Source organism: Nyctereutes procyonoides, unplaced genomic scaffold, assembly GCF_905146905.1.
Source record: "Nyctereutes procyonoides isolate TBG_1078 unplaced genomic scaffold, NYPRO_anot_genome, whole genome shotgun sequence".
NCBI lineage: Eukaryota > Metazoa > Chordata > Mammalia > Carnivora > Canidae > Nyctereutes > Nyctereutes procyonoides.
Window position 1 is genome coordinate 25,974,877 of NW_026575122.1, and position 23,492 is coordinate 25,998,368.

The following is a 23,492-nucleotide window of genomic DNA, read 5'->3' on the forward strand; positions in this document are numbered from 1 at the left end:
CCCTACAGAGCTACCACGTGTAGCTCAGATGCCAGGAGCGGGTGGGTCCCTGTGTCTCCCAACTTCACCTGGCTGTTGAGCCTTCTTCAGAGTGCACCTTGCAGGGGTGGCATCCTACAGAACATACTTTAGGAAATGTTCCACTTTAGGATCGCTACACCTATCTCCATTACTTAGAATCTATGGTACATGCAGCCTGTGAGAGTTTCAGTTTCAGGTGACAGGTCGGTGAAAGTAAAGAGACTAGAGCAAAAGTGGAATTAGGGGGGCCAGGTTCCCATGAGAAAAGCCAGGATGTACCCACTGGCAAGGACCGTATCTCCTTGCATTCTAGACTCTCCCCACCATGGCAGTGATATCTGTTCCTATCTCTAACTCACAAGGCCTGGGAAGTACCTCATCCATCCACTGCAGAACAAAGGGCTTCTCACACCCCACCTTCCAGGCAGTGAAGACATAAGAGAAGAGACAGCAGTCACACTGGGTAGAAGAAAAGGATGTGTCATGATCTCAGATGGCCAAAGAGGAATACCATACTAGCTAGGATTGCCAAGGCACAGGCTGCAGGGAGGAGGAGGAAATGATGTCTCGGTGACCACCAGATCCCAAAGCTGTAGTGACCAACCTTAACCTTAGAAGGACGCAATAGGTAAGAAACAGATACAAGCAAGGTAATTTGGCAACTGTCACCTTCTAGGTACTGTTTGCTCAATCCAGATTTCTAAGTAATAAAATGAGGTAGGTGGGTCAGAAAGGTTTTAATGCACACTCTGTGGGACAATCGTATTTATTGCAAAAGTCTAGAGAGGCCTTCATTCAGTAGTTTTAAAATATGAGGGTTTTTTTTAAAATAGTATCAAAAGCCATGAAGGCTGCTAGACCCTTGCTAATCCTCATTTCTGTATAATGAATACGTTCACAGTCTTAGATATTTTTAACCATGCTCATGTTTCTCTTACGTGCGACTCCTGAATTCTGTAATCTTGGTGCAGCACGTGGTACGGTCCCGGCTGGCTCGGGGACATGCAGGGAATGTTGAAGTCATGATGCTGGTGGGTGGTGGATGTGGGAGACGAAGCTCCCTCCTTCCTGTGCTTTCTTGGCTGAATGTGGGCCATGCAAGGAACTAACCCGGAGAAGCAGAAATGACGAAATGCAGGCAGACGTGTTGGGTGGACTGTGTGAGAGGAGCTGATAGCACCCTCTGCCAGGATATACCAGCACAAGCCAAAGCACTGGGTAGGGAGGGGGGGAGGACAGTAGAGTTCTTTTGTCCTGACACCTGTCCTGACCAATGGGACCTACATCAGCTTCTGACTTTGGCTCTGCTGTGAGTTTCTTTCTTGAGTTTTTCTTATCTGTTTAATGAAATTAAAATTCTTTTTTTTTTAAGATTTTTGTTTATTCATGAGAGACCCAGAGAGAGGCAGAGACACAGGCAGAGGGAGAAGCAGGCTCCCTGCAGGGAGCCAAACGTGGGATTTGATCCCGGGTCTCCAGGATCACGCCCTGGGCCAAAGGCGGCGCTAAGCCGCTGAGCCAACCGGGCTGCCCATGTTTAATGAAATTAAAATTCTTGAGCCGCCCCCGTTTTCCCCTAATTTGAGTGAAATATAATTGGCCTCCGACTTTGTATTCGTTTTAAGTAGACGACATAATGATTTATGTGCATATTGGGAGGTGGTCACTACCGTAGCTTTGGTGAATATCCACCAACCTCACAGTTAAACAGGTTTTTTTTTCCCCCCTTGTGATGAGAACTTTAAGATCTGCCCTCAAATATCCAGTATAATATCATTAACTGTGGTCACTGTGCTCTAGGTGACATCCCCAGAATTTGTACCTGGAAGTCGTTTGCACCCTTTCCCCCCTTCACCCATACTACCTACCCGTTTGTAAACTGTGAAAGTACATACAGGGAGTTGCTCAAAGCTCCCGATGAGAAGGGTTTATGACTTACTGCTGCAGAGGTTGTCTGACAAAGTGGGCATCTGGTGCAAGACTGCTGCTGGTGGTGGTGCTGTTGGCACTAGGTGGCCTCTGACAACTAAATTAATATTTACATGCAGCTCAGTGGCAGCTTTTGTTCTGCTTCTCACCTTCTCCCCCTGAAAGTGGCCCTCCACCTCCTTGGCTAGGAATACTGTCAGAGTGCATGGCCATAGAAGAAAATGTTCAAGTGCAGAGAGCCCTCAGGATGGAACCGATCACCTCCCCGGCTCATGTGCACCATGTAACAGTACCTGACAGCAAAGTTCCAGCCATTCCTGGGCCCCAGGTCAGTGAAACGCCTCTGCAGGTCGGTGTCAGGAAGGATCCTGCTCCCAAGAGCATCAAGTGGCTCTAATTGAATAAAAAAAAAAAAAAAAAAAAAAAAGACAGCGCTGCCAACCTGGTGATCCTTATACCCTACCACTTGTTCCCTCGCCAAGAAAAAAGGAATAAATTAACACTGTCAGGGTGCATTTCTGTCTCTCTTTCCTGAATTGGCATAAATCATTGAGAATCAGCCAAGTCACAAAGTCAAAGGTGGGTGGGTATTCAAAGAATAATAATCACTTTTTTTTTCTCTCTCATCCCTATTTTTTTGTGAGAGAGGAAGGGAGGGAGGGATGTTATTAGTGCCTTAAGTCAATCCCATTTTTGGGAAGTGAGAACAAAAGGCATTCTGACATTTTTTTTTCACAGATTGTCTGGCAGCATTTATACATGTGTTCATATAGCCTCCTCCCGAAGAACTAAAACAAACAAACAAACAAAAAATCAGATGTCACCTTTAGAGGTGTGGCCTTTAGAGTCAGGTCAGCGCACCTTAGCTTTAATAGTTTGGTGGAGAACTAGTCCTCAGGTTCCTCCCTCTCCAAAACAGAGATAAACATGACAGTGCACACCTCCAACGGAGCCTAAGAATTAAATGAGCTACTGCATGCCCACTCCCAGCCCAGGGTGTTCCGTCCTTGTGAGCTGCTAGGGATGGGCAAAGGGGTAGTAGCAGTTTGGTGGAGGTTGCATTCTCTCTTGTCATCAGAACCTGGATGAGGACTTAGGTCCCAGTTTTCCACCGAGAGCATGTGTTTGCTGCCGCCGTAGTCCACACTTGAGGAGAAAGCCAGGAGTCCACTGAAGTACATACTGAGTGCCTACTATGAGTCCGGCGCAGGTCCCTGCTCTCCAGGAGCTCATGATTCAGAAGGAGTAGGGGACCTAACAAATTGTTGCAAGAAAATCCCAACCATGCTGTCCCGGAGCTGGGCCAGCACCCAACAGGGCCGGGGCTCCCAGAGGAGGTGGCTCGGGCTAGAAGCTGAACGCTTGGTTTGTGTGAACATGTGATAAGTTTGCAGGCGTGACAACTCATTAATTCATTTTGGAATGGCGAGCTCATGGCACTAGACACGCATCTGCGATAAAGCAAGGAAAAGTCACTTGTATTCACTGTGTGTATTAAGCCGAGGAAGTGGATATGTCCATTTGAGAAAGATTTTCAATGAGCAGGATTCAAATCAAAAGGGGTTTGAATTTGGTAGGTGCCCCCCCCACACCCTTTTCAAAGGTATCACAAGTTAGTGATGGGGTTATGTAGCTTCCACTAGGAGCTTCGACTTTTGAAGAGCGAGAAGAGACAGACACCTGGGTGGCTCAGCAGTTGAGCGTCTGCCTTCGGCTCAGGGCGTGATCCCGGAGTCCTGGGATCGAGTCCCATATCGGGCTCCTTGCATGGAACCTGCTTCTCCTGTCTCTGCTTCTCTCTGTGTCTCTCATGAATAAGTAAATGAAATCTTTTAAAAAAAAAAAAAGAGTGAGAAGAGGTTGAAATCTAGCAAGCCCCTCCTGTGCACATCCCTTCTCCAAGTCCCTGCTGAGAAACAGGAGAAAGATCTGCTGTGTTTTGCTTCTGCCCTGGCAAGCCAGTCCTGCAGTGGGGCTGGTCAAGGCCCACTATCCAGCCGGCCTGGGCTGCGGTCCCATGTGGATGGGTGACCATGGGGCACAGGTGCACAGCCTCAGGGGGGACTGCAGAGGTACAAAACAGCAGGTCCTGACTCAGGGAGGACGCCCCCTCTCCTTGCTCAGTCTTTGTAAAGCTGCGGCACACATGTGTATTCAGGGTAAGGCATGAAGTTAAACCTTCGCAGGTAATGGGATGTTCTGCTGCCTGTAAAAATCTGGATTAAAAAAAAATAATAATAAAAATCTTTTAAAATCTGGTTTTTGAAGACCACTTAGCAGCAGGCAAAAGCCATTCATGATTTAATGTCGCACGAAAAAGCAGCTTGCAAAACCACACATTAGGGATGATTCTAATTGTTTTTTAAGTTCACGTAGATAAACCTTCATAGAGTATACTCAAGTATTTGTGCATATGTAAAAAGAAAATAAACCAAAATGCAGTACTGGCTATATTCCAGCAGTAGAATTTTACAAGTGATTTTTCTGTTCTTTTATGTATTTTCAAAATTGTCTACATGTGCTCCTGTTACAATGAGGGAAAAATAGGAATTTCCTGATTCTCTTAAGTGAGCTGAAATTAGCCCTGACGAAGCTATCTGCACGTTGGTCCATCAACCTATCAGCCCTGGACTAGATAGACATCCTTAGGAGCATACCTACCGCAAGGCCTGTGATGGGACAGTATTTATTTCCACAAGTATAAGCTCTCAAGATTAATTTCTGTCTGGTACTTGAGAGAACTAACTATAGGTAGAGTTAAGGAGATGTCAATGAATTCTGTGAATATGCTCAGAATATTCCCAGAGTTATTTTTGCCTCAAGACGTGGGTGAAGCAACTTGTAGATGAAGCTTACCCAAGCCCTTAAAAAACAAGAAGTACAAGCAAAATACAGCCAACAGAAAAATGTGGCTTCTTTCTGGAGACCCCACCAAGGACCCAGATTTAAAGCCGCTTTCCTTTGTCTTCAGGGCCCCCATGGCATTGCCTGCCCATGTTTGGCACTTATGCATCCAGGTCTACCTGCAAGAGGGAAGGGAGGGGACAAGAATTGGCTCTGTCCATCCATGTTCATCCATATATAACCCTTAAGTGCAAGTCCTCTGATTTTAGGAACCTACCAGGCAGCTTCCTTTTTTCAATTCTTCCAACAAACATTTGTTGAGCACCTCATGTATCCCAAGCCCAGTAAACACAAAGTCAGATGAGACTAGAACTTCAAGGAGCTCCATCAACAGAGGGAGTGGCCCTATGGAGAGAAAACACTAGTATATACCATGCAGTAAGTAGAGCGATGTCAAGGTGCTGCAGGGCTACCTGAGGAGGGGCACCTGGCTTAACCCAGGGGTTGGGACAGCAGACTAAGAGAGGACTCCTGGAAGACAGAATGCCCCAGATGAATCTTCAAGGATGAGTAGTAACTCACCAGCCAAGGGTTGGAGATGGGAAAAGGGTGTTTTGCCAAAAACAAAAGCCATTCCACAATAGACAGAATGCTTGGCCATTTGGAATCATCTCTAGGGTGATTGTTGCAATGAGGACATCCTCTCAGATGAAGGCCAGCCTCCTGGCCGCTGCACCTCTAAGTACTGGTTGTGAGACTGTCAAGTCCTGCAGTGTGGCCTTTGTGTAATATGCTGCGACTTAATGTGGTGTCAGCTCTGTGAACACCTCAGAACAGCAAGTAGTTGGCTAGGTAGGGGACGTCAGCTTCTAGTCCTACAATCGTGGATCCCCCAGGGTGGAAAGAGACCTCAAGGTCACCTGGAGGAGCCCCCACTCCCAGTGCCATCCCCTCAGTGACCGTGATGGGTGCCGTGGTTAGGTGGGTCTAGCCTCTGCCGGCCATCTAGGCGCAGCCTTTATTCACCAGCACTTGTGTAGCGGCACTCTGAGGCTCCTCATGGTGCCCTTGGCTTCTCCACCCCATCTGGGGTTTCCATGCACAGAAAAGGTCCATGCTTTGAATGTCCAACTGCATTCCTCCTTGGATGTGACGAGCCTCCACTGACCCCCGGAGACCAAAGAACAGCCAGGTGAGGGGCTGTCATTTTCTGGGGTATGGAGCTAACACACTCCTGCCATTGTAGTTCCTGAAGTACGGTGGCTGTTTTTTTAGTGCTAATGGAAAATGCCAGTAGGCAGGTCAGGATGGTCTACTGGTAAACAGCAGCTTCCCAGCCTGGGCCAACAAGGCCTCTTTCCCCGTGGTGTCCTATCCCCCCTCAGCTTGCTCCCTTACTGTCACTTTCCTCAGGTGATGGGCAAGCGAGTATGATATACCTTGTCAGCCATTTTGGCAGGAGTGGGTTAAACAAAGGGAGCTCTTGAATAAACATTTACCTGAAGAAACAGACACCACCTATGCCCCCTTCCACAAAGGATTTAAGGCAGCCTCCATGAATAGGTATGACAGGTCTGAAAACCTAGGCGCACACAGATCTGAACTAGGGTAGAGGTCTACTCAAAGGAAGCTCAATGCCAGGGAAAGAGTTTTAACGTCAACACGCGGACCACAGAGTTGGCCATAGCTGTTAGAGCTGAGCCTCAGATTTGGCTGTGAGCTCCCTGGACGTCAAGGCAAAGAGGGAGATGCATGCTGCTTTGAAAGAGGAGCATAACTCATCCTCTCAGAAAACAAAGCTTCAATGAGGCATAAAGTCTGAAAGAACCTTTCGCCTGGAGGTCTGTGATGGAACACTGTACGATAGCATCTCACACAGAGCGAGTCCCCCAGACACAAGATGCGCCCTTGGAGGTGGCCTCGATGGAAGTAGAACACGAGCAACCTCGTGACAGCAATAAGGCAGGAAGCCCCGTGGCACAAAATACTGGCTCCTCTGAGGTCAGACCTAGGTTTGAATCCTGACTCTGCCCCCATTACCACAGCAGTTTGAACTTGGCCCAGTTAATCAGTCTCACCAATCCTGAACTGCTCACACATAAAATGGGAGGTTGAGGGGACCATTCTCCCTTTATAAGTAGCTGTGAAGACTGGCTGATCCACGGCCGGCACTCAGCAGGTGGTAGTAAGCCATGTCCTGTGGGAGGGCCTGCAAGGACTGCTTTATCCTCCCTGTGAGATGACATAGAAGATGGTCTGGGCTCACAGGGTGGTGCAGCTGAGGTGCAGGGATAACACCCAGCACAGCTGCAAGGGTGCTCGTGTGCAAGTGAATGTCCATGTACCACATTGTTCAGCTAAGCGGGATAGAAACTGGACAGTTGAAGTTCACACCCTCTGCTCTGCCCTTGGAGTAGACATATTGGGGCTCCGGGTTAAAGAAGGAGCTATGTCTTCTAAAATTCAACCAAACAGATGTTAGACTTGACATCCAGTGTGAAAATGGAAGCACCTACATGGGATCCTTGGCCAAATGGATGGCCAGCCCCACTGGTACGTGGAGGTGGGCCAGAGTAACGCCTGCAAGCAGGGCCTTGGGTTTCGCTTGGAACAGTGTCCAGCACTCTCTGCCAAAAATGGAAACGGCACTTAGAACCCCGAGGTGATGGGTAAGGAATAAGGAAGCAGTTTTTGAGCTAGAATATTTTCTCTTGTTTCTAATTATCAAAATGGAAAAGCTTATAATATTTTATGACTGTAAAATTACTCATCTTCATTTGAATAAAGTTCAAACCACACGAAGAAATACAAAGAGAAGGATCCTGCACAGCCTCAACACTCAGAGATGACCATTAGTAAAAATCTTAATATACATCCTTGTTTTCTATGCACATAGATACCATCTATGTATATATGTCTATATATTTTTACTTTTGACCAGTTTTTTTTTAATGACTCAATTTTCAGCTTAACCAGCTGCCTCATGTTCCACTGTGTGGACTTCTGTAGTATACTTAGTCCTCTATTTATGAAAACCTTAAACGTTATAATGAATATTCTTGCAAAAATGCCACTGAACTCTTCAGCCTGAAAAATGTTCAAGCCCATACTTTTATCAAAAATGCTTGGCTTCTCTCTCTCTCTCTCTCTCTCTCTCTCTCTCTCTCTCTCTCTCCTTCTAAAAATAAAAGAATGCTTTTGTTTCCAGCCCCATCCTGGGCCACCTCCACAGCTGCTCCTCCAGGCCGGGAGGCAGCTTGGCTCTTAAGGATGCAGATAAAGCTCATGGCTAGGACAGAACCAAAAGGCACCCCTAACCCAGGGTACCCCAAACAAGCCCAGACTGGATGGACACAGGAGGACATGCTAGATTCCTAGGGCAAGCAAGGTCAAGAACTGGGCTCTCCCTGCACTTGTTTAGAGGTTTCTAACAAGGAAGGAAGAATGAAGCTCCTCACAGAGGGGTGGGGATGGGCTTACAGTGACTGGAGTGGTCAAATTCCACCTGCCAATATCTATACCTCTAGTAAGAGCCTATTTACTGTATGGTGCGCTTACACATCTCTGTTTTATGAGCTGGTTCTTCCTTTATATAAGCTATTTGGACATTCTCACTTCTTCATTATAATGATTATCAGGTTATGGAAATGGTATTAATTTTTCAAATAAAACATAAAAGTATAAAGCAGGAAAAAAAACCATAAAAGAATCCTAGTGATGCATCAGTTAATATAAATAGCTGAGTGACCAGAATTTTTCCAAGGGGACAGACGGCTCACATCGGTGCTGCAGTTTTTCCAACACCAACCTGATGAATGTTCTGGGTACAGCCTCCCTGACTAGGATGTAGGAGGACAATGAAGGGCATCTCTTTGTCTCTCCATGAGCTTCCCCTAATTCCCAGACACTCGCTAGGGACTCAACCCTTGACACATGGAAGTCGCCAAATAGGTGTCCAAGGTGACGGTTAGCTGTGGTCCTTACTGCCGTGAGCTCCCAGTAAATGCAAGCTTGCCAAAACATCTCCCGTTTGCATAAGAACGATAAGTGTGTGTCCCTTGGCTACCATTAGGCTCTATCCTTAAAATACGAGGGCTCTGCAAATTCCTCTAATGTAGCAATTCTTAATTTGCAGATCAGGATCCCTAGGGGAAAAGGGAAGGGCTTTGGAGGTTGTCGTGTTCCCCCTGGGGCGGTTGTCCCCATGGACTTAGGATTCCCTGCCTTCATCCTAAAAGCCTCTGCTAGAGAGGGAGTGCTGCTGGGAGTCCTTTATCATGGAAGGGGCACATGCAGTGGTTGACAGTCCTCATGATGATGGATCATGTCAAGTCACAAAGGACACCCACTGCTTGGAGGTTGCCTCTCCACTGGTCCTGGCATGAAACCCAAGCAAATTGTGTACTTTTCAGGACCCTCACCCTGGCCAAGATGCATCGACCACCCAAGAGCTTCTATATTTAATGTTTATTTTAAGTTTATTTGTTTTTTTTTTAACAGTTCTCAAAAGTCCTTTATCGCAATTGTAGTTGTAAGGTAGAGTGGTAAAGAGCATGGCTACCAACACTTGGATTCAAATCCTAGCTCAGCCAGGTGCCAGCTTCATGACCAAGTTACTGAACCATTCTGTGCTCAATTCGCTCACATGTAAAACAGGAGCAATAATAGCCTCACAGTTATTAATAACCCCTACACGGTGGTTGTTAGGGTTCGAGGTGGTCCATGTGAAGTGTGTCATATGGTCCATGGCACACAGAAAATAATGTGGGCTGAGATGGTCATTAGTTGAGTGTAATCGTGAGTGATTCTCAAAACAGTCCGGTTAAGTCGGTCCTGCATGTTATTATCCCCATTTTCATGTAAAGAAAAATGAGGCTCAGAGCATGCTGTCCCCAGGAATCATCCTCCATGCCTGCACCAAACATACATGCACAACACGGGCTATCCTCTTTCATTGGTGGTCTTTGTGAGGTAGAAAATGCTCAAGGCCGATAGCCATAATAAGTGTGATTCTAGAAAGACACTCATGCTGAAAAGCCAAGGTAGGTATTTCCCAATAAGCTAGGAGGGGCAGAAGGAGCCACGGCCAGAGACAGGCTGGCTCATGTCATCTGAAAGATGTAAAGTAGGACATGTAAAGCCAAAGGAGTTTGAATGTATCCCCAAGGGAGGTCGTGACTGGAGAGGAGAACATGGTTGTGGGACAGTCCAGCTCTGTGGTTTGGGCTAACGGGTGAAGGGACACCTTAGTGCTGACTGTGCTGCTGTGACCAGGATGGATCACGGGAAGTGGGGTGATTCCTCATGTGGCTGAGGGTGGGGTGGTTCCAGGACTGACTCCCCGTGACTCCACACTGATCATGCCAGCTCATGGGCTGGCAGTTCCTCTTCCTGCTGAACCCGCCCAGCCTTCTTTAGCATTGCATGGTGTTCCCGTTTTTTGTGGCTGCTTGAACAGCCATTCCAAGACTTAGTGACCTAGAAGAGGTCCATTTCATAATGTTTATGATTCTGTGAGTTAAGGGATTTGGGCAAAATGGGGCAGTTCTGCTCTCGTCTGCTCAGTGGTATGTGGGGCCTCCACTGGGGTGGCTCAGCTGGCTGCTGATGTTGGGACAGCTCTACTGGGGCCAAGTGGCTGCATTCTTGGGGCCTCCCTGTGCAGCATTTCCTAGAGATCACAAGTCCGGGATGACTCCTTCGCTGTGTATCTGGCGGCAAGGCTGGGATGACTGCCACTGCTGGTTCTTTCCAGGCAGCCTCTGCCTCTGGCTAGCCTGGTTATTTGCACAGCATGGTGACCTCAGGGCGGTCAGATGTTTACCCATGGCTGCTTTCCTCAGAGCGAGTGTTTGCCCAAGAGGCCTGGGTCAAAGCTACAGGGCTCCCCACCACCAAATCTCAAAGCTCCCCATGTGTCCCTTCTGCTGCAATCTGCTAATTGGAAAAGTCAGTAGGGGACCCAGATTCAAGTAGGTGGGGAAACAGACTGACCATCCTGGGGGAAAGTCACGGCGGGCGCGAAAGGGCAGCAGAACCGATGGCAGCCGTCGTGGGGAGCAGCCCCCACGCGGGGTAGGGTTAAAGCATGGACCTTGAGTCACAGACACTCGTTCATATCACAGCTCTGTGACTTTCTAGTTCTGTGATGTTGGGCAAGTTACTTAACCTCTCTGAGCCTTGATTTCCTCATCTATGAAGCAAGGATAATGGTATTTGGCAGGTAACTGTGGTAATCCTTAAGTGGAACAACTCTAAGGCTTGGCCCATTCAATTCCTAACACCTGGAAGTCCTCACGTGATGGTAGCTGTGCTGCCTAAGGCAACGACCCTGTAGTATACGTACACCGCACAGGGTGCGACTATGGTAGTGCTGTGGCCCTGGCGTGTCCTTTGGCTCCTCATCCATTCATTCACTGAGGACGTACTGAGCACCTGCGGTATGCCAGCCACACTCCCAGGCACCGGCCTCACCACAGTTGTGAAGATAACAATACAAGTAGAGGGTAGTTGGGCCTTCAGGTGTTGGAGCAGCATCCCTAGCGCCCCAGCGCCAGCTAACGTCACTGGGGGCAGCAGGCCTGGCTCAAAGGAGGAGGCCACTTCAGCCTCCCTGACCACTTCAGCCTCCCTGATGCTGCAATATTGACTTTTGGTCTCATCCCAGGAGAAGCTCCTACTCTCACAATAAGTGTCCTCCCATTTAAATAGTGTATCTAGGTTACTAGGTAAGGAGAGGCAAGGGAAATGAACCTTCGTCCCCACCCAAAGACGTGTCTGCAGGTCCTATCTGATGGGTCAGAAACACTCAGCATTCTGAAGCCCTGTCAGAACCAGCCGCTCCTCATGCCCGTGGACCCTCCCTGGCTTCCAGGATCAAGACCTCAAACATTGAGGTGGCAAAAGAGATAGGAAAGGTAACAGTGTCCAACTCCTTACTGCATATGATCATGAGAAAAGAACTCTTTATTCTAAATTAAAATGAAAAGCCAGGCATCAAGAGAAAACACAAGCCAAACCAGGAGAGGCCATTGGACACAGTCTGGTCTCCGTGTCTTATTTGAGCAGTTTCCTAACACCACGAACTAATTAAAAAATGAAAAAGCAGGGCTTCTAACCCGGGACCTTTCAGAACCTTTAGGCTTCCAATAATAGTCCTGCGAAAAATCACACTTGCTCAAATGAGCATCTTTGACTTTCATTTGAAGACACTGGAGCTTTTAAGTAAATCTCACTTTCAGGAATTTGTTTTTAGGTTAATGATAAAGGAATTCACACTCCTTAAGCTCCACTGCTCCAGTAGCTACAAGCTGCACATTGGCGCCGCGTCTGCTGCCTTTCCCTCAGCCCATCTGCGCACCCAGCGCACCAGTGGCCGCCTCAGAGCCCTGTCAGCTGGACGGCAACCATCTCCACAGGCTTGCCCAACAAGCCCGAGCACCCAGCACTTCACACGGAGACTGCAGAGGTCAGAAGGCCCAGTGTGCCTTTCAGAGGCTCCCCTCTGCGTGCTAGGAGGCAAAGCTGACGGTGACGTGGGTGCCCGGGGTAGGCAGTCGAAGGGTTCCGCCCTCTTGGTGCCGGGGTGGCCGGAGCTGTCTGCGGCCCTCCTCCACTGTCATTTGTGGGTGCCCTGCTAATTTACTCGTGTGACTCATCCTCGGAGGCAAACGTGGGATCTGCGCTTACTGCAGGAGGTGCTCAAGTGGGCTGTGCAGGGTTCGGGGTCTCCCGCAAGCACACATCCATCTTGTGGGGCCATCGCTTCCTCTGTCACCCAGAGAGGAAGATACCTCCTATGTTGAAAGAGCTTTCCATCTCAGAGGCCTTGTCCCTCCTTGAGTGTAAGACCTCAACAGTCTGGTGTCGCCCTGAAACCTGGTCTGTCCAGAGACCCATTGCCTCTTCCACATGGCTTCCGAAGGCCATCCTGTGTCCCTTGCCCTGACGTCATCACATGGGAACAATCCCAGGCGGTTCTGCCCAGCACCATGGGAATTGAGCCATTCTATGTGCTTGACTGGGGAGGACGGGCAGGTGCGGGGGCATCGTTGCAAAAGCAACATAAGCAGAGGCCATTTGTGTTTTAAAAACTATGAACAGACATTCGAGGGTCGCTGACCAGAATGAGACCTTGAGAAGCCCCCGCCCGCTGTCTGCGGGGGCCCTCTGTGGGCCACGGGCATGTGCGCGGGCTCTGGTGCACCCTGCCCCCGGGGGCATGGCCAAGACCTGCCTCTCTGAGGTGGACGGCGTCCTGTTTTCTCACTGAGAGAAGACCGGGCGGAGCTGTGCGAGGAAGAGAAGGCAGGAATCGGGGATGCATATCCAGGGAAGAGAAAACAAAGCCAGAGTCGTCTTGGACGGAGCGGTTGAAGGTCTGAAGAGAAGACCCTTTCTCCCAGTCGCTGCTCGGACCGGCATTTGGGCCCGACAGACTCTCCTGTCTCTTGCTGGTTTGATGGTGAAATATGGAGCGGACCCACAGGGAGAGCAAGCGCCTCACGAAAGAGATGGATAATTGGCTCTGTTTGCACGCTGGCGGCTGTAGCTGTGAGACACCACAGCAGCATGACTAATGCCTCTCCCCTCCGCCTAAATTAGATTTTGATTGTGCTTCGGAGATGTTCACTGAATCACAGATGTTTGAGGTAAAAAGGCCCAACCCTCTCAGGCGCGGCTCGGCGGCGCGTGTGGGCCGCGCACAGGGGCGGCCGGGCCGGGCAGGCCCCGCCTTCCCGCCCGGGCGGGCGCAGCGCGGAGGGAGCCGAGGCGGCCCCTGGGGCCAGTGGGTGCGGCCCGGGGAAGGCGGGGCCCCGCTGTCGCCCCCGCCCCTCGACTCGGCCAACCTGCGGCCGCGGGGTAAGTGCCGCCCCCTCTCCCGCAGAACCTGGCCTACGAGATCATCCTGACGCTGGGACAGGCGTTCGAGGTCGCTTACCAGCTCGCGCTGCAGGCCAGGAAGGGGGGCCATTCGTCGACGCTTCCCGAGAGCTTCGAAAACAAGCCCTCCAAACCCATCCCCAAACCCCGCGTCAGCATCCGCAAATCGGTGGTAAGTAGGAAAGAAACGTGAGCTGCAGGCCTTGCGCTGGGGGCCGGCGGGGGGGGGGGGAGGGGGGCGTCACCGCCCGGCCTGCGCCCTCCACCCCCGCCCGGCTCCCGCACCCCGGGGGGGCATCCGACCCTGGAGGCTCCCAAGGACACTCCGACTTTCTCTGTCACCCGTGGCAGCCCTGCGACAGGGGGGGCCCAGTGCTGCCCAGTCTTTCCTGAAGGTTCCGGCAGGCGAGGAAACGACGTTCCCTGAGGCTTCGCTGCCCTGAGCGGGCTCCCGCCCTCCCGCCCGGCGCCCTGCAGAGCCGCCCTCCTTCCTCCAGGAACGTCCCCCTCCCCTCCGCAGCCGCCGAGACCTCGTGTCCTGAGGAGGCCGTCCCGCGGCCTCCGTGCTTCCCCGCCAGCCTCCACCCGGCCCTGCTCGGCGGCCACGGGGCAGCACCCAGGTGCCCGCCCTCACCCCCGTGCGCCCTCTCTCTCTAGCTCTCTCCTCCCTGCTTGTGGGGTCCCTGGCTTGTGGGGTCACCGGGCAGGCGTAGGATCCCTAACGTTTGTCAGGAAGCACCTCCCTTGGTGACCATGTGGCTCCAGGTTTGCAGTCTTCTCTTGGGCCTCTACTCCTGTCACGGTTCTTGGCAAACTCAACACCCTCCGTGGGGACGACCCCTCCAGCATCTGGCCTTTGCCCCTTGATGGCTCATTATTACCCCCCTTCGGCCATTCCGTCCCATGCTCATCCCTCGTCTCTGAGCATCACCAGTGACATACAGTCCTCCGAAAGTCTTCCCTTCAGATGCCACGGTCCCTTCAGCTCTGCCCCCACCGGGCCCCACTGGTTCCCAATGTTGGTGCACTCCCACACCTCCAGACTTGTGTGTCCAACTGCTTCAGCATCTAACAGACATCTGAAACGCAGCATGTCCACAACAGAATTCTCTTCCCTTTAATTCCGGTATGATTAACATACAGTGTTCCATTAGTTTCCACTTTATAGTAGAGATTTAACAGCTCTACGTACTGCTCGGTGCTCATCTGGACACGGAGCCTTAATCCCCTTCACCTGTTTCCCTCATCCCCCACCTACTGCCCCTCTGCTAACCATCATTTCTCTATAAGTTAAGAGTCTGGGGCTTTTTTTTGTTGTTCATTTCTTAGAAAACAAATATAAATGAAGTCGTGTGGTAGTTGTCTTTCTCTGACTAATTTCACTTAGCTTTGTACCTTGTGGATCTGTGTTGTTGCAAATGGCAAGATTTCATTTTGTATGGCTGAGTCCTATTCCCTCCTGTGTGTGTGTGTGTGTGTGTGTGTGTGTGTGTGTGTGTGTGTACACCACTTTTTCTTTATCCATTCATCCATCCATGGACACCTGGGCTGCTCCCATATCCTGGCTGCTGTAAATAATGCTCAGTAAACATAGGGGTGCATGTATCTTTCCAACTTCATGTTTCATATTCTTTGAGTAAATATCCAGTAGTGCAGTTACTGGGTCATATTGGTAGTTCTGTTTTTAATTTTTTAGGAAGCCCCACACTGATTTTCCACAGTGGCTGCACCAGTTTGCATTCCCACCAGCAGTGCGTGAGGGTTCCTTTTTCTCCATATCCTTGCAACACTTGTTTTTTATGTTGTTGATGTTAGCCATTCTGACAGGTATGAAGTGATATCTCATTGTGGTTTTGATTTGCATTTCCCTGATGATGAGGGATGTTGAGCATCTTTTCATGTGTCTCTTGGCCATCCATATGTCTTCTTTGGAGAAATGTCATTCATGTCTTCTACTCATTTTTAATTGGATGATTGGGCGTTTTGGGTGTTGGGTTGTTTACATTCTTTATATATTGTAGATATTAACCCCTTATCAGAGTTGTCATTTGCAAATATCTTCTCCCATTCGGTAGGTTGTATTTTGATTTTTGATTGTTTCCTTTGCTGTGCAGAAGCTTTTTATGTTGATGTAGTCCCAATGGTTGATTTTTGCTTTTGTTTCCATTGCTTCAGGAGACATATCTAGAAAAACACTGCTATGGCTGATGTCAGAGGAATTACTGCCTGCTCTCTCTTCTAGGATCTTTATGGTTTCAGGTCTCACATTTAGATATTTACTCCATTGTGAGTTTATTTTTTGTATATGGTGTAAGAAAGTGAGCCACTTCCATTCTTTTGCATGTAGCTGTCCAGTTTTCCCAGCAACGTTTGTTGAAGAGACTCCTGTTGCATATTCTTATCTCTTTTATTGAAGATTAATAGATCATGTCATGGGTTAACTTCTGTTCCATGGACCTATGTGTCTGTTTTTGTGTCAGCACTATACTGTTTTGATGACCGCTGCTTTGTAGGATATGTTGAAATCTGGGATTGTAATGCCTCCAGTTTTGTTCTTCTTTCTCAAGACTGCTGTGGCTAATCAGGGTCTTTTGTGATTCCATACAAATTTTAGGATTGTTTGTTCTAGTTCTGTGAAAACTGTTGTTTGTATGTTGATAAGGGATTGTACTAAATCTATAGATTGCTTTGGGTAGTGTGGCCATCTTAATACTATTTGTTCTCCCAATCTATGAGTATGAACTATCTTGTCATTTGCTTGTGTCATCTTTAATTTTTTTTTATCAGCGTTCTGTTGTTTTCAGGGAAAAGAACAACTTAGTTAAGTTTACTCCTAGGTATTTTATTATTTTTGGTGCAATTTTAAGTGGTATTGGTTTGTCAGTTTCTCTTTCTGCTACCTCATTATCAGTGTATAGAAATGTAGTGGTTTCCTGTATACTGATTTTGGATCCTGAAACCTTACTTAATTCATTTCTCAGTTCTCGTAGTTTCCTGGTGGAGACTTAGGGTTTTCTATACATGGTATGATGTCATTTACAAATAAAGGTTTACTTCTTCCTTACCAATTTGGCTACCTTACTTCTTCCTTACCAATTTGGCTACCTTTCATTTCTTTTTCTTGTCTGATGGTTCTGGCTAGACTTTCCAGAACTTTGTTGATTAAAGTAGTGAGAGTGGACATTCTTGTCTTATTTCTGATCTCAGGGGAACAGCTGTGTTTATCATCATTGTGTATGAAGTTAGTTGTGGGTTTTTTGAATATGGTCTTTATTATGTTAAGGTATGTTCCCTCTAAACCTACATTGTTAAGGGTTTTATCATGAATGGATATTGCACTTTGTCAAATGCTTTTTCTGGATCTTTTGAAATGATCATATGCTTTTTATCCTTTCTCTTATTGATATGATTTGAAAATATTGAACCACTTGCATTCCAGGATTAAATCCCACTTGATTGTGGGGAGTGATTTTTTTAATGTATTGTTCAATATGGTTTGCCAATATTTTGTTGTATTTTTGCATGAATGTTCATCAGGAATATTGGCCTATAGTTTCTCTCCTCTCTCTCTCTCTCTCTCTCTCTCTCTCTCTCTCTCTTTCATAGTGTCTTTATCTGGTTTTGGTATCACAGGGTAATGTGGGCTTCAGAGAATGAATTTGAAAGCTTTCCTTCCTCTTCAATTCTTTGGAAAAGTTTGAGAAGAAAAAGGATTTTTTTTAAGATTTTTGCTTATTCTTGAAAGACAGAGAGAGGCAGAGACACAAGCAGAGACATAGACATACCCAGGTGTCCCGAGAAGAATAAGTATTAACTCTTCTTAAATGTTCAGTAGAGGGGCATCTAGGTGGCTCAGTGGTTGAGCATATGCCTTTGGCTCAGGGCATGATCCTGGGGTCCTAGGATCAAGTCCCATATCAGGCTCCCTGGAGGGAGCCTGCTTCTCCCTCTGCCTATGTCTTTGCCTCTCTCTGTCTCCCATGAATAAATAAATAATCTTTAAAAAATTTTAAAAGTAAATGTTTGATTGAATTCACCTGTGAAGCTATCTGGTCCTGGACTTTTGTTTGTTGGGAGTTGTTCTGATTATTCATTCGATATCAATATTGAATAGCATTCAAAACCAATGCTGGTAATTGTTCTGTTCAAATTTTCTATTTCTTCCTGATTCAGTTTTAGGAGATTATAGATTTCTAGGAATTTATTTCATTTCTTCTAGGTTGTCCAATTTGTTGGCATATAATTTTTCATAATCTAATTCTTTTTTACTTTTGTGGTGTCACTTGTTATTTCTTTCATTTTTTATTTGGTTTATTTGAGTCCTTTATTTTTGATGTGTCTGGCTAGAGGTTTATCAATTGCATTGATCTTTGCAAAGAACCAGCTCCTGGTTTCATTGATCCGTTGGTTTTTTAGTTTTCTATTTCATTTATTTCTTCTCTAATCTTTATTATTTCTTTCTTTCTGCTGGTTTTAGGTTTTGTTTTCTCTTTTCATAGCTCTTTTAGGTGTAAAGTTACATTGTGATTTTTCTACTTCTTGAGGTAGGCCTGTTGATGTAAACTTCCTCTTTGAACAGCTTTTGGTGCATCACAGAGATTTAGCATCATTGTTTTCATTTTTCTCCATGTATTTTTTTATTTCCCCTTTAATTTCTTGTTTGACCCATTCATTGTTTAGTAGCCTATTAATTATTTAACTCCTTGTATTTGTGTTCTTTCCAGATATTTTCATGTGATTGGTTTCTAGTTTCATAGTGTTGTGGTCAGAAAAGACACATGGTATGACTTCAATATTTCTGAATTTGTTAAGACTTATTTTGCAGCCTAACATCTATTCTGGAGAATATTCCATGTGCACTTGAAAAGAATGTGTATTCTGTTCTAGGGTGGACTGTTCTGAATGTATCTGCTAAATCCATCTGATTCAAGGTGTCATTCAAAGCTACTCTTTCCTTATTGATTTTCTGTTTAGATGACCCATGGATGTAAGTGGGATGTTAAAGTCCCCTACTACTATTGTATTACTATTGGTTTCTTCCTTTAGATTTGTTATGAACTGCTTTATGTATTTGGGTGCTCCCATGTGGGCTGCATAAATATTTATGGTTGTTGTATCTTCTTGTTGGATTGTCCCCTTTAGGATTGGGTAGTGTCCTTCTTTGTCTCTTGTTATGGTCTGATTTGAAGTCTATTTTGTTGCTACCCCGACTTTCTTTTCACTTCCATTTGCATGATAAATGCTTTTCTATCTCTTCACTTTCGTTTCAATCTGTAGGTGTCTTTAGGTCTGAAATGAGGCAGCATATACCAAGTCTTGCTTTTTTATCCATTCCATCACCCTATGTATTTGATTTACATTCAAAGTAATTATTGGCAGGTATGTAGTTATTACTGTTTTGTTACTTGTTGTTTTGTAGTATTTTCTGTTCTTTTCTTCTGGTCTCTTCTCTCATGGTTTGCTGGCTTTGTTTAGTAATGTAGTTGGATTCCTTTCTCTTTGTTTTGTGTATCTGGCCACAGTTTTTGTTGTGTGGTTACCATAATGTTTGTATAGAACATCTTTTTTTTTCTTTTTTTTAATAATAAATTTATTTTTTATTGGTGTTCAATTTGCCAACATACAGAATAACACCCAGTGCTCATCCCGTCAAGTGCCCCCCTCAGTGCCCATCACCCATTCACCCCCACCCCCACCCCTCCTCCCCTTCCACCACCCCTAGTTCGTTTCCCAGATTTAGGAGTCTTCATGTTCTGTCTCCCTTCTGATAACATCTTAATGCAGGGCAGCCCAGGTGGCTCAGCAGTTTAGCGCCACCTTCAGCCCAGGTGTGATCCTAGAGACCCGGGATCAAGTCCCATGTCAGACTCCCTGCATGAAGCCTACTTCTCCTTCTGCCTGGGTCTCTGCCTCTCTCTCTCTGTCTCTCATGAATAAATAATTTTTTTAAAAAAAAATAACATCCTATTCAGATGACAGTGAATATTAAGTTGATGGTCACTTAAGTTTGAACCCATTCTAAAAACACTAAATTTTTAACTCCTCTCCTACCCTACCCAAGTTTTAGGTGTATGGTGTCATACTTTACATCCTTTTATTTTGTGAATCCCTTGACTGATTTTAAAGGTATACTTAATTTTACTGCTTTTGTGCTTCCTACTTTTCTTACTCCTGCTTATGGTCTTTCCTTTCCACTCAGAGTTTTAATATTTGTTGTATGGCTTGTTTAGTGGTCATGAATTCCTTTAACTTTTGTCTGGGAAACTCTTTCTCTATCCTATTCTGAATGATAGCCTTGCTGGGTAGAGTATTCTTGACTGCAGGTTTTTTCCTTTCAGCACTTTTTTCTGGCCTGCAAAGTTTCTGCTAAAAAAATCAGCTGATAGGCTTATGGGGCTTCCTTGTATGTAACTTTTCTTTTCTCTTGCTGCTTTTAAAAATTCTGTCTTTATCACTAATTTTTACCATTTTAATTATAATATGTTTTGGTGTGAACCTCCTGGGTTGATTTTGTTAGGAGCTCTCTGTGCCTCCTGGATCTGGATTTCCATTTCCTTCCCCAAGTTAGGGAAATTTTCAGCTATTATTTCTTCAAATACATGTTCTGCCCCCTTTACTCTCTCTTCTCATTCTAGGATCCCTGTAATGCAGTGCTATTATACTGGATGGTGTCACTGAGTTCCCTGAATCTATTCTCATTTTTTGTTAATCTTTTTTCCTTCTCCTGTTCAGCTTGATTGCTTTCCATTCCTTTGTCCCCCACATCACTGATCCATTCTTCTACTTCTTCTAGTCTATTTATTCCCTCTAGTTTATTTTTAATTTGTTATTGGGTTCTTCTTCTGATTGTTTTGTTTTCTCTTTGTTGAGGGTCTCACTGAGGTCTTGTACTCTTTTCTCAAGTCCAGTAAGTACCTTTATGACCTTTCTTCATCAGGCATATTACTTATCTCTGAGAGTTTTGCTGTCTTGCTGTGATTTTGTCCTGTTCTTTCATTTGGGACACATTCCTGTTTCCTCACTTTGTCTAACTCCCTGTTTCTAACTCCCTGTCTGTTCTGACACAGAACAGAGTCAGTCATGCCTCTTGCTCTTGAAAGTAGTGGCCTTAGCAAAAAGCAAAAGTGCCACTATAGTGCCCTGCAGTGCAATGTCCCCTCTTCATCAGAACCTGGCACTTATGGGTGTCCCCTATGTGTGTTGTGTGCATCTTACTGTTGTGGCTGAGCTGCTTTTGCCTTCAGTCGTCTTCTATGGCTCTCTTTGCCTATTGTGGGCAGGGTTTGTTTCCCTGTTAGTGGGCCAGTCTGGGGCTGCCTTAGGCTTGAGTTGGGTTAGACCAGGTATTTTCCAGAGCTACAGGAGCATCACATTGCAGGGCACTCTCCCTGGGTTGTACCCTGAGAAGTTTTTGTTGGAGAGTGGGGCCTGTAGTCAGACCGGATGTCAGTCCCCAGCCCACTCCTGGGGCCACAGTCAGATTGCTGTGCATGGTTTTACTCCCCTTTCCCTGGGAGTCCCTTTGGGAGTGGTGCTAACCCCTCTCAGGGCTGCCTGCATACTGCCATGCTTGTGGCGTTGTTCTGGATGGACTGGCCAAGACCAGGTTGGGGGTAGGTCTGCAGGAGAGCTTGGGGGCAGGGCATGCTGTTAGCAAGCCAAGTGGTGAGTGTTCTTGCTGCAGTGGTTCACACAGGTGTACTGGTCTAGGCTGGAGCGTGGAAGAGGGAACTGGTGCCTGCCAGTTCATTTTCTCTTGAGTAAGTGTCCCATAGACCCTTGCCCCTACAGCACATGCTCTGAGATCAGTAAACAAATCTCCCTCCCTCCCGTATACCCCAGGTATCTTTCAAACTGCTGCTTCAATGCCATATCCTGGTGACGCTATTTGTTATGCTGTTTCCTTAAGGGTAGGGTCTCAGTTTCCTTTCACTCTCTCTCTCTCACTGATTTTCAAAGTTCCAGGTATGTTAAGCCCCAATGACTGTAAAAATCCACAACGTTAAGCCCCTCTGGTTTTCAAAGCCAAGTGTCATGGGAGTTCATCTTCCCAGTGCAGGTCCTTGGTGCCTGGGGTGGGGTGGGTCTGCATCTCTACCCTTTCTACCCTCTTCAGTGTGGCCTCTTTTCTGTGTCTAGCTGTGAGTCTGTCCTGCCAATCTACAGGTCATTTACACTGACGGGGGTGTTATCGAGGTATAGCAGGAGATAAAGTGAGCCTAGGATTCTCCCCCTCTGCCATCTTCCCTGGAAGTCCCCAGAACAGAATCCTTGATTCTCCCCTCAAAGCTGTTTATACTCTGTCTTTCCCAGCTCAGTAAATGGCATAACCATTCACCATGCTGCTCAAGCCATAAATCTAGAGTCATCCTTAATTCCCATCTTCCTCTGACCACTGTGTACAACCCCTAAGACATGTCTCAGATCCAGCCACTCCTCTCCATTTCCTCAGTCACTCTTACACAGACTACCACCACTACTCTCTCCAAAACTATGGCAGTACATAGCGTAACAACCTTCCTTCTTCCTCGTGCAAGCAGAGTGATCCTAAAACACACATCAGATCATGGCACCACTGCCCCCAAGTACCTAAACCTAATTTCCCATCAAGCTTCTCTCTTGATGCTCAGACCTTCCTACTTCGGAACAGAACAAAGCTCACTCCTACCTGAGGCCTTTGTGCCACCTTTTCCTTCCACCTACCATAGTGTCCCCCATATTTCTGCACAGCAGACTCCCACTTGTCATTCGGGTCTCAGCTACATGAAGAGGCTTTTTCTGGCCCATTCTGAGGTAGACACCTAGTCATACTCAATTGTATACCTGCTTTTAATTCTGTGTAGCATTTATTGATGGAAATTTGTTCATTATCTGTCTCCCCTCCCCCCCCAAAAAAAACCTCTAATTAAATGTCCAGTTTTCAGAATATTTTTTGGATCATCTCCTAGCGTATCATATTCTTTCTCATTGGACTGATAAATCTGTCAATGGCAGATGTCTCCATCTGACTTGACTCTGGTCTCCACAGACTCCTTCCAGAAGAGTGCAACTGGGTTGGGTGCCATGAGGGCTCATAGAATATGCATCTAAAAGCCTCCACTGAGAAATATGAACTGCACAGTGATGCAGATGTCCTTAACTGCCTCAACATCCCATCCCCCTCAACTGGTGCCCATATTCCATTCCCCTCAAATCCAGTTGTTTATTGCTGAGACATATTCCACAATGCCTAAGCATATGTGAGCCTTGTGGAGATACAATCAGTTCATGCTGGAAGGTAGTCAAAGGGCACGGATCCCGTAGCCTTCCAGCAGGCTCCCAAGGTCACAGTGCAAGAGAAATGAGAGCCTTTCCCCGCTTCCTGGCCCCACCATTCCTGAGCAGAGCAGGAGGCCAGGGCAGATGTGGAAACACCAAAAGATGAAGCAGCAGTGTGATGGAAAACTCTGTCCAAGGCCCCTCCTAAGAGCTCACAGCTCAAGCCTTACTCAGGAATGGCCTGACTTTGGATGCACGGGGGCCAGAACAGTTTTAAGCATTTTATAGCTCAGCCTCAGTCTGATTCAAGGCCTACCTTGACCTGGCCCTGCTCACCTTTCCACTCTCCACTCTGCAAACTAACTGCAAGTTCTCAGCCACTTCTCTTTATCACAGAAGTTTTGCACGTGCCGTTCCCCCTCTCCTTGCCCCATCACGAGGCAAACTCTAGCTCACCCTTCAGCTGTTTAGACATTACTTCATTCTTTTATAATATCTATTCAATAAGCATTTATTGTGTGCTTACTATTTATTTATTGGGTTGCCAGGAGCTTTTC

At 46.8% G+C, this 23,492-nt stretch overlaps 1 protein-coding gene across 13 annotated transcripts in view; it reads left to right on the top strand.

The window, feature by feature from the left end:
- Nucleotides 1–23,492, top strand: part of ANKS1B (ankyrin repeat and sterile alpha motif domain containing 1B) — a 1,038,970-nt gene that overhangs the window by 1,012,877 nt on the left and 2,601 nt on the right. For 12 of the 13 annotated variants that reach the window (XM_055336281.1, XM_055336283.1, XM_055336282.1 and 9 more), the window contains one exon: nucleotides 13,682–13,849. In XM_055336281.1, coding sequence (XP_055192256.1) covers nucleotides 13,682–13,849 — 168 coding nt within the window. Of the gene's footprint in view, nucleotides 1–13,681; nucleotides 13,850–14,028; nucleotides 14,971–23,492 lie in introns of those variants that run through there. The other variant, XM_055336284.1, reaches the window with a different exon arrangement.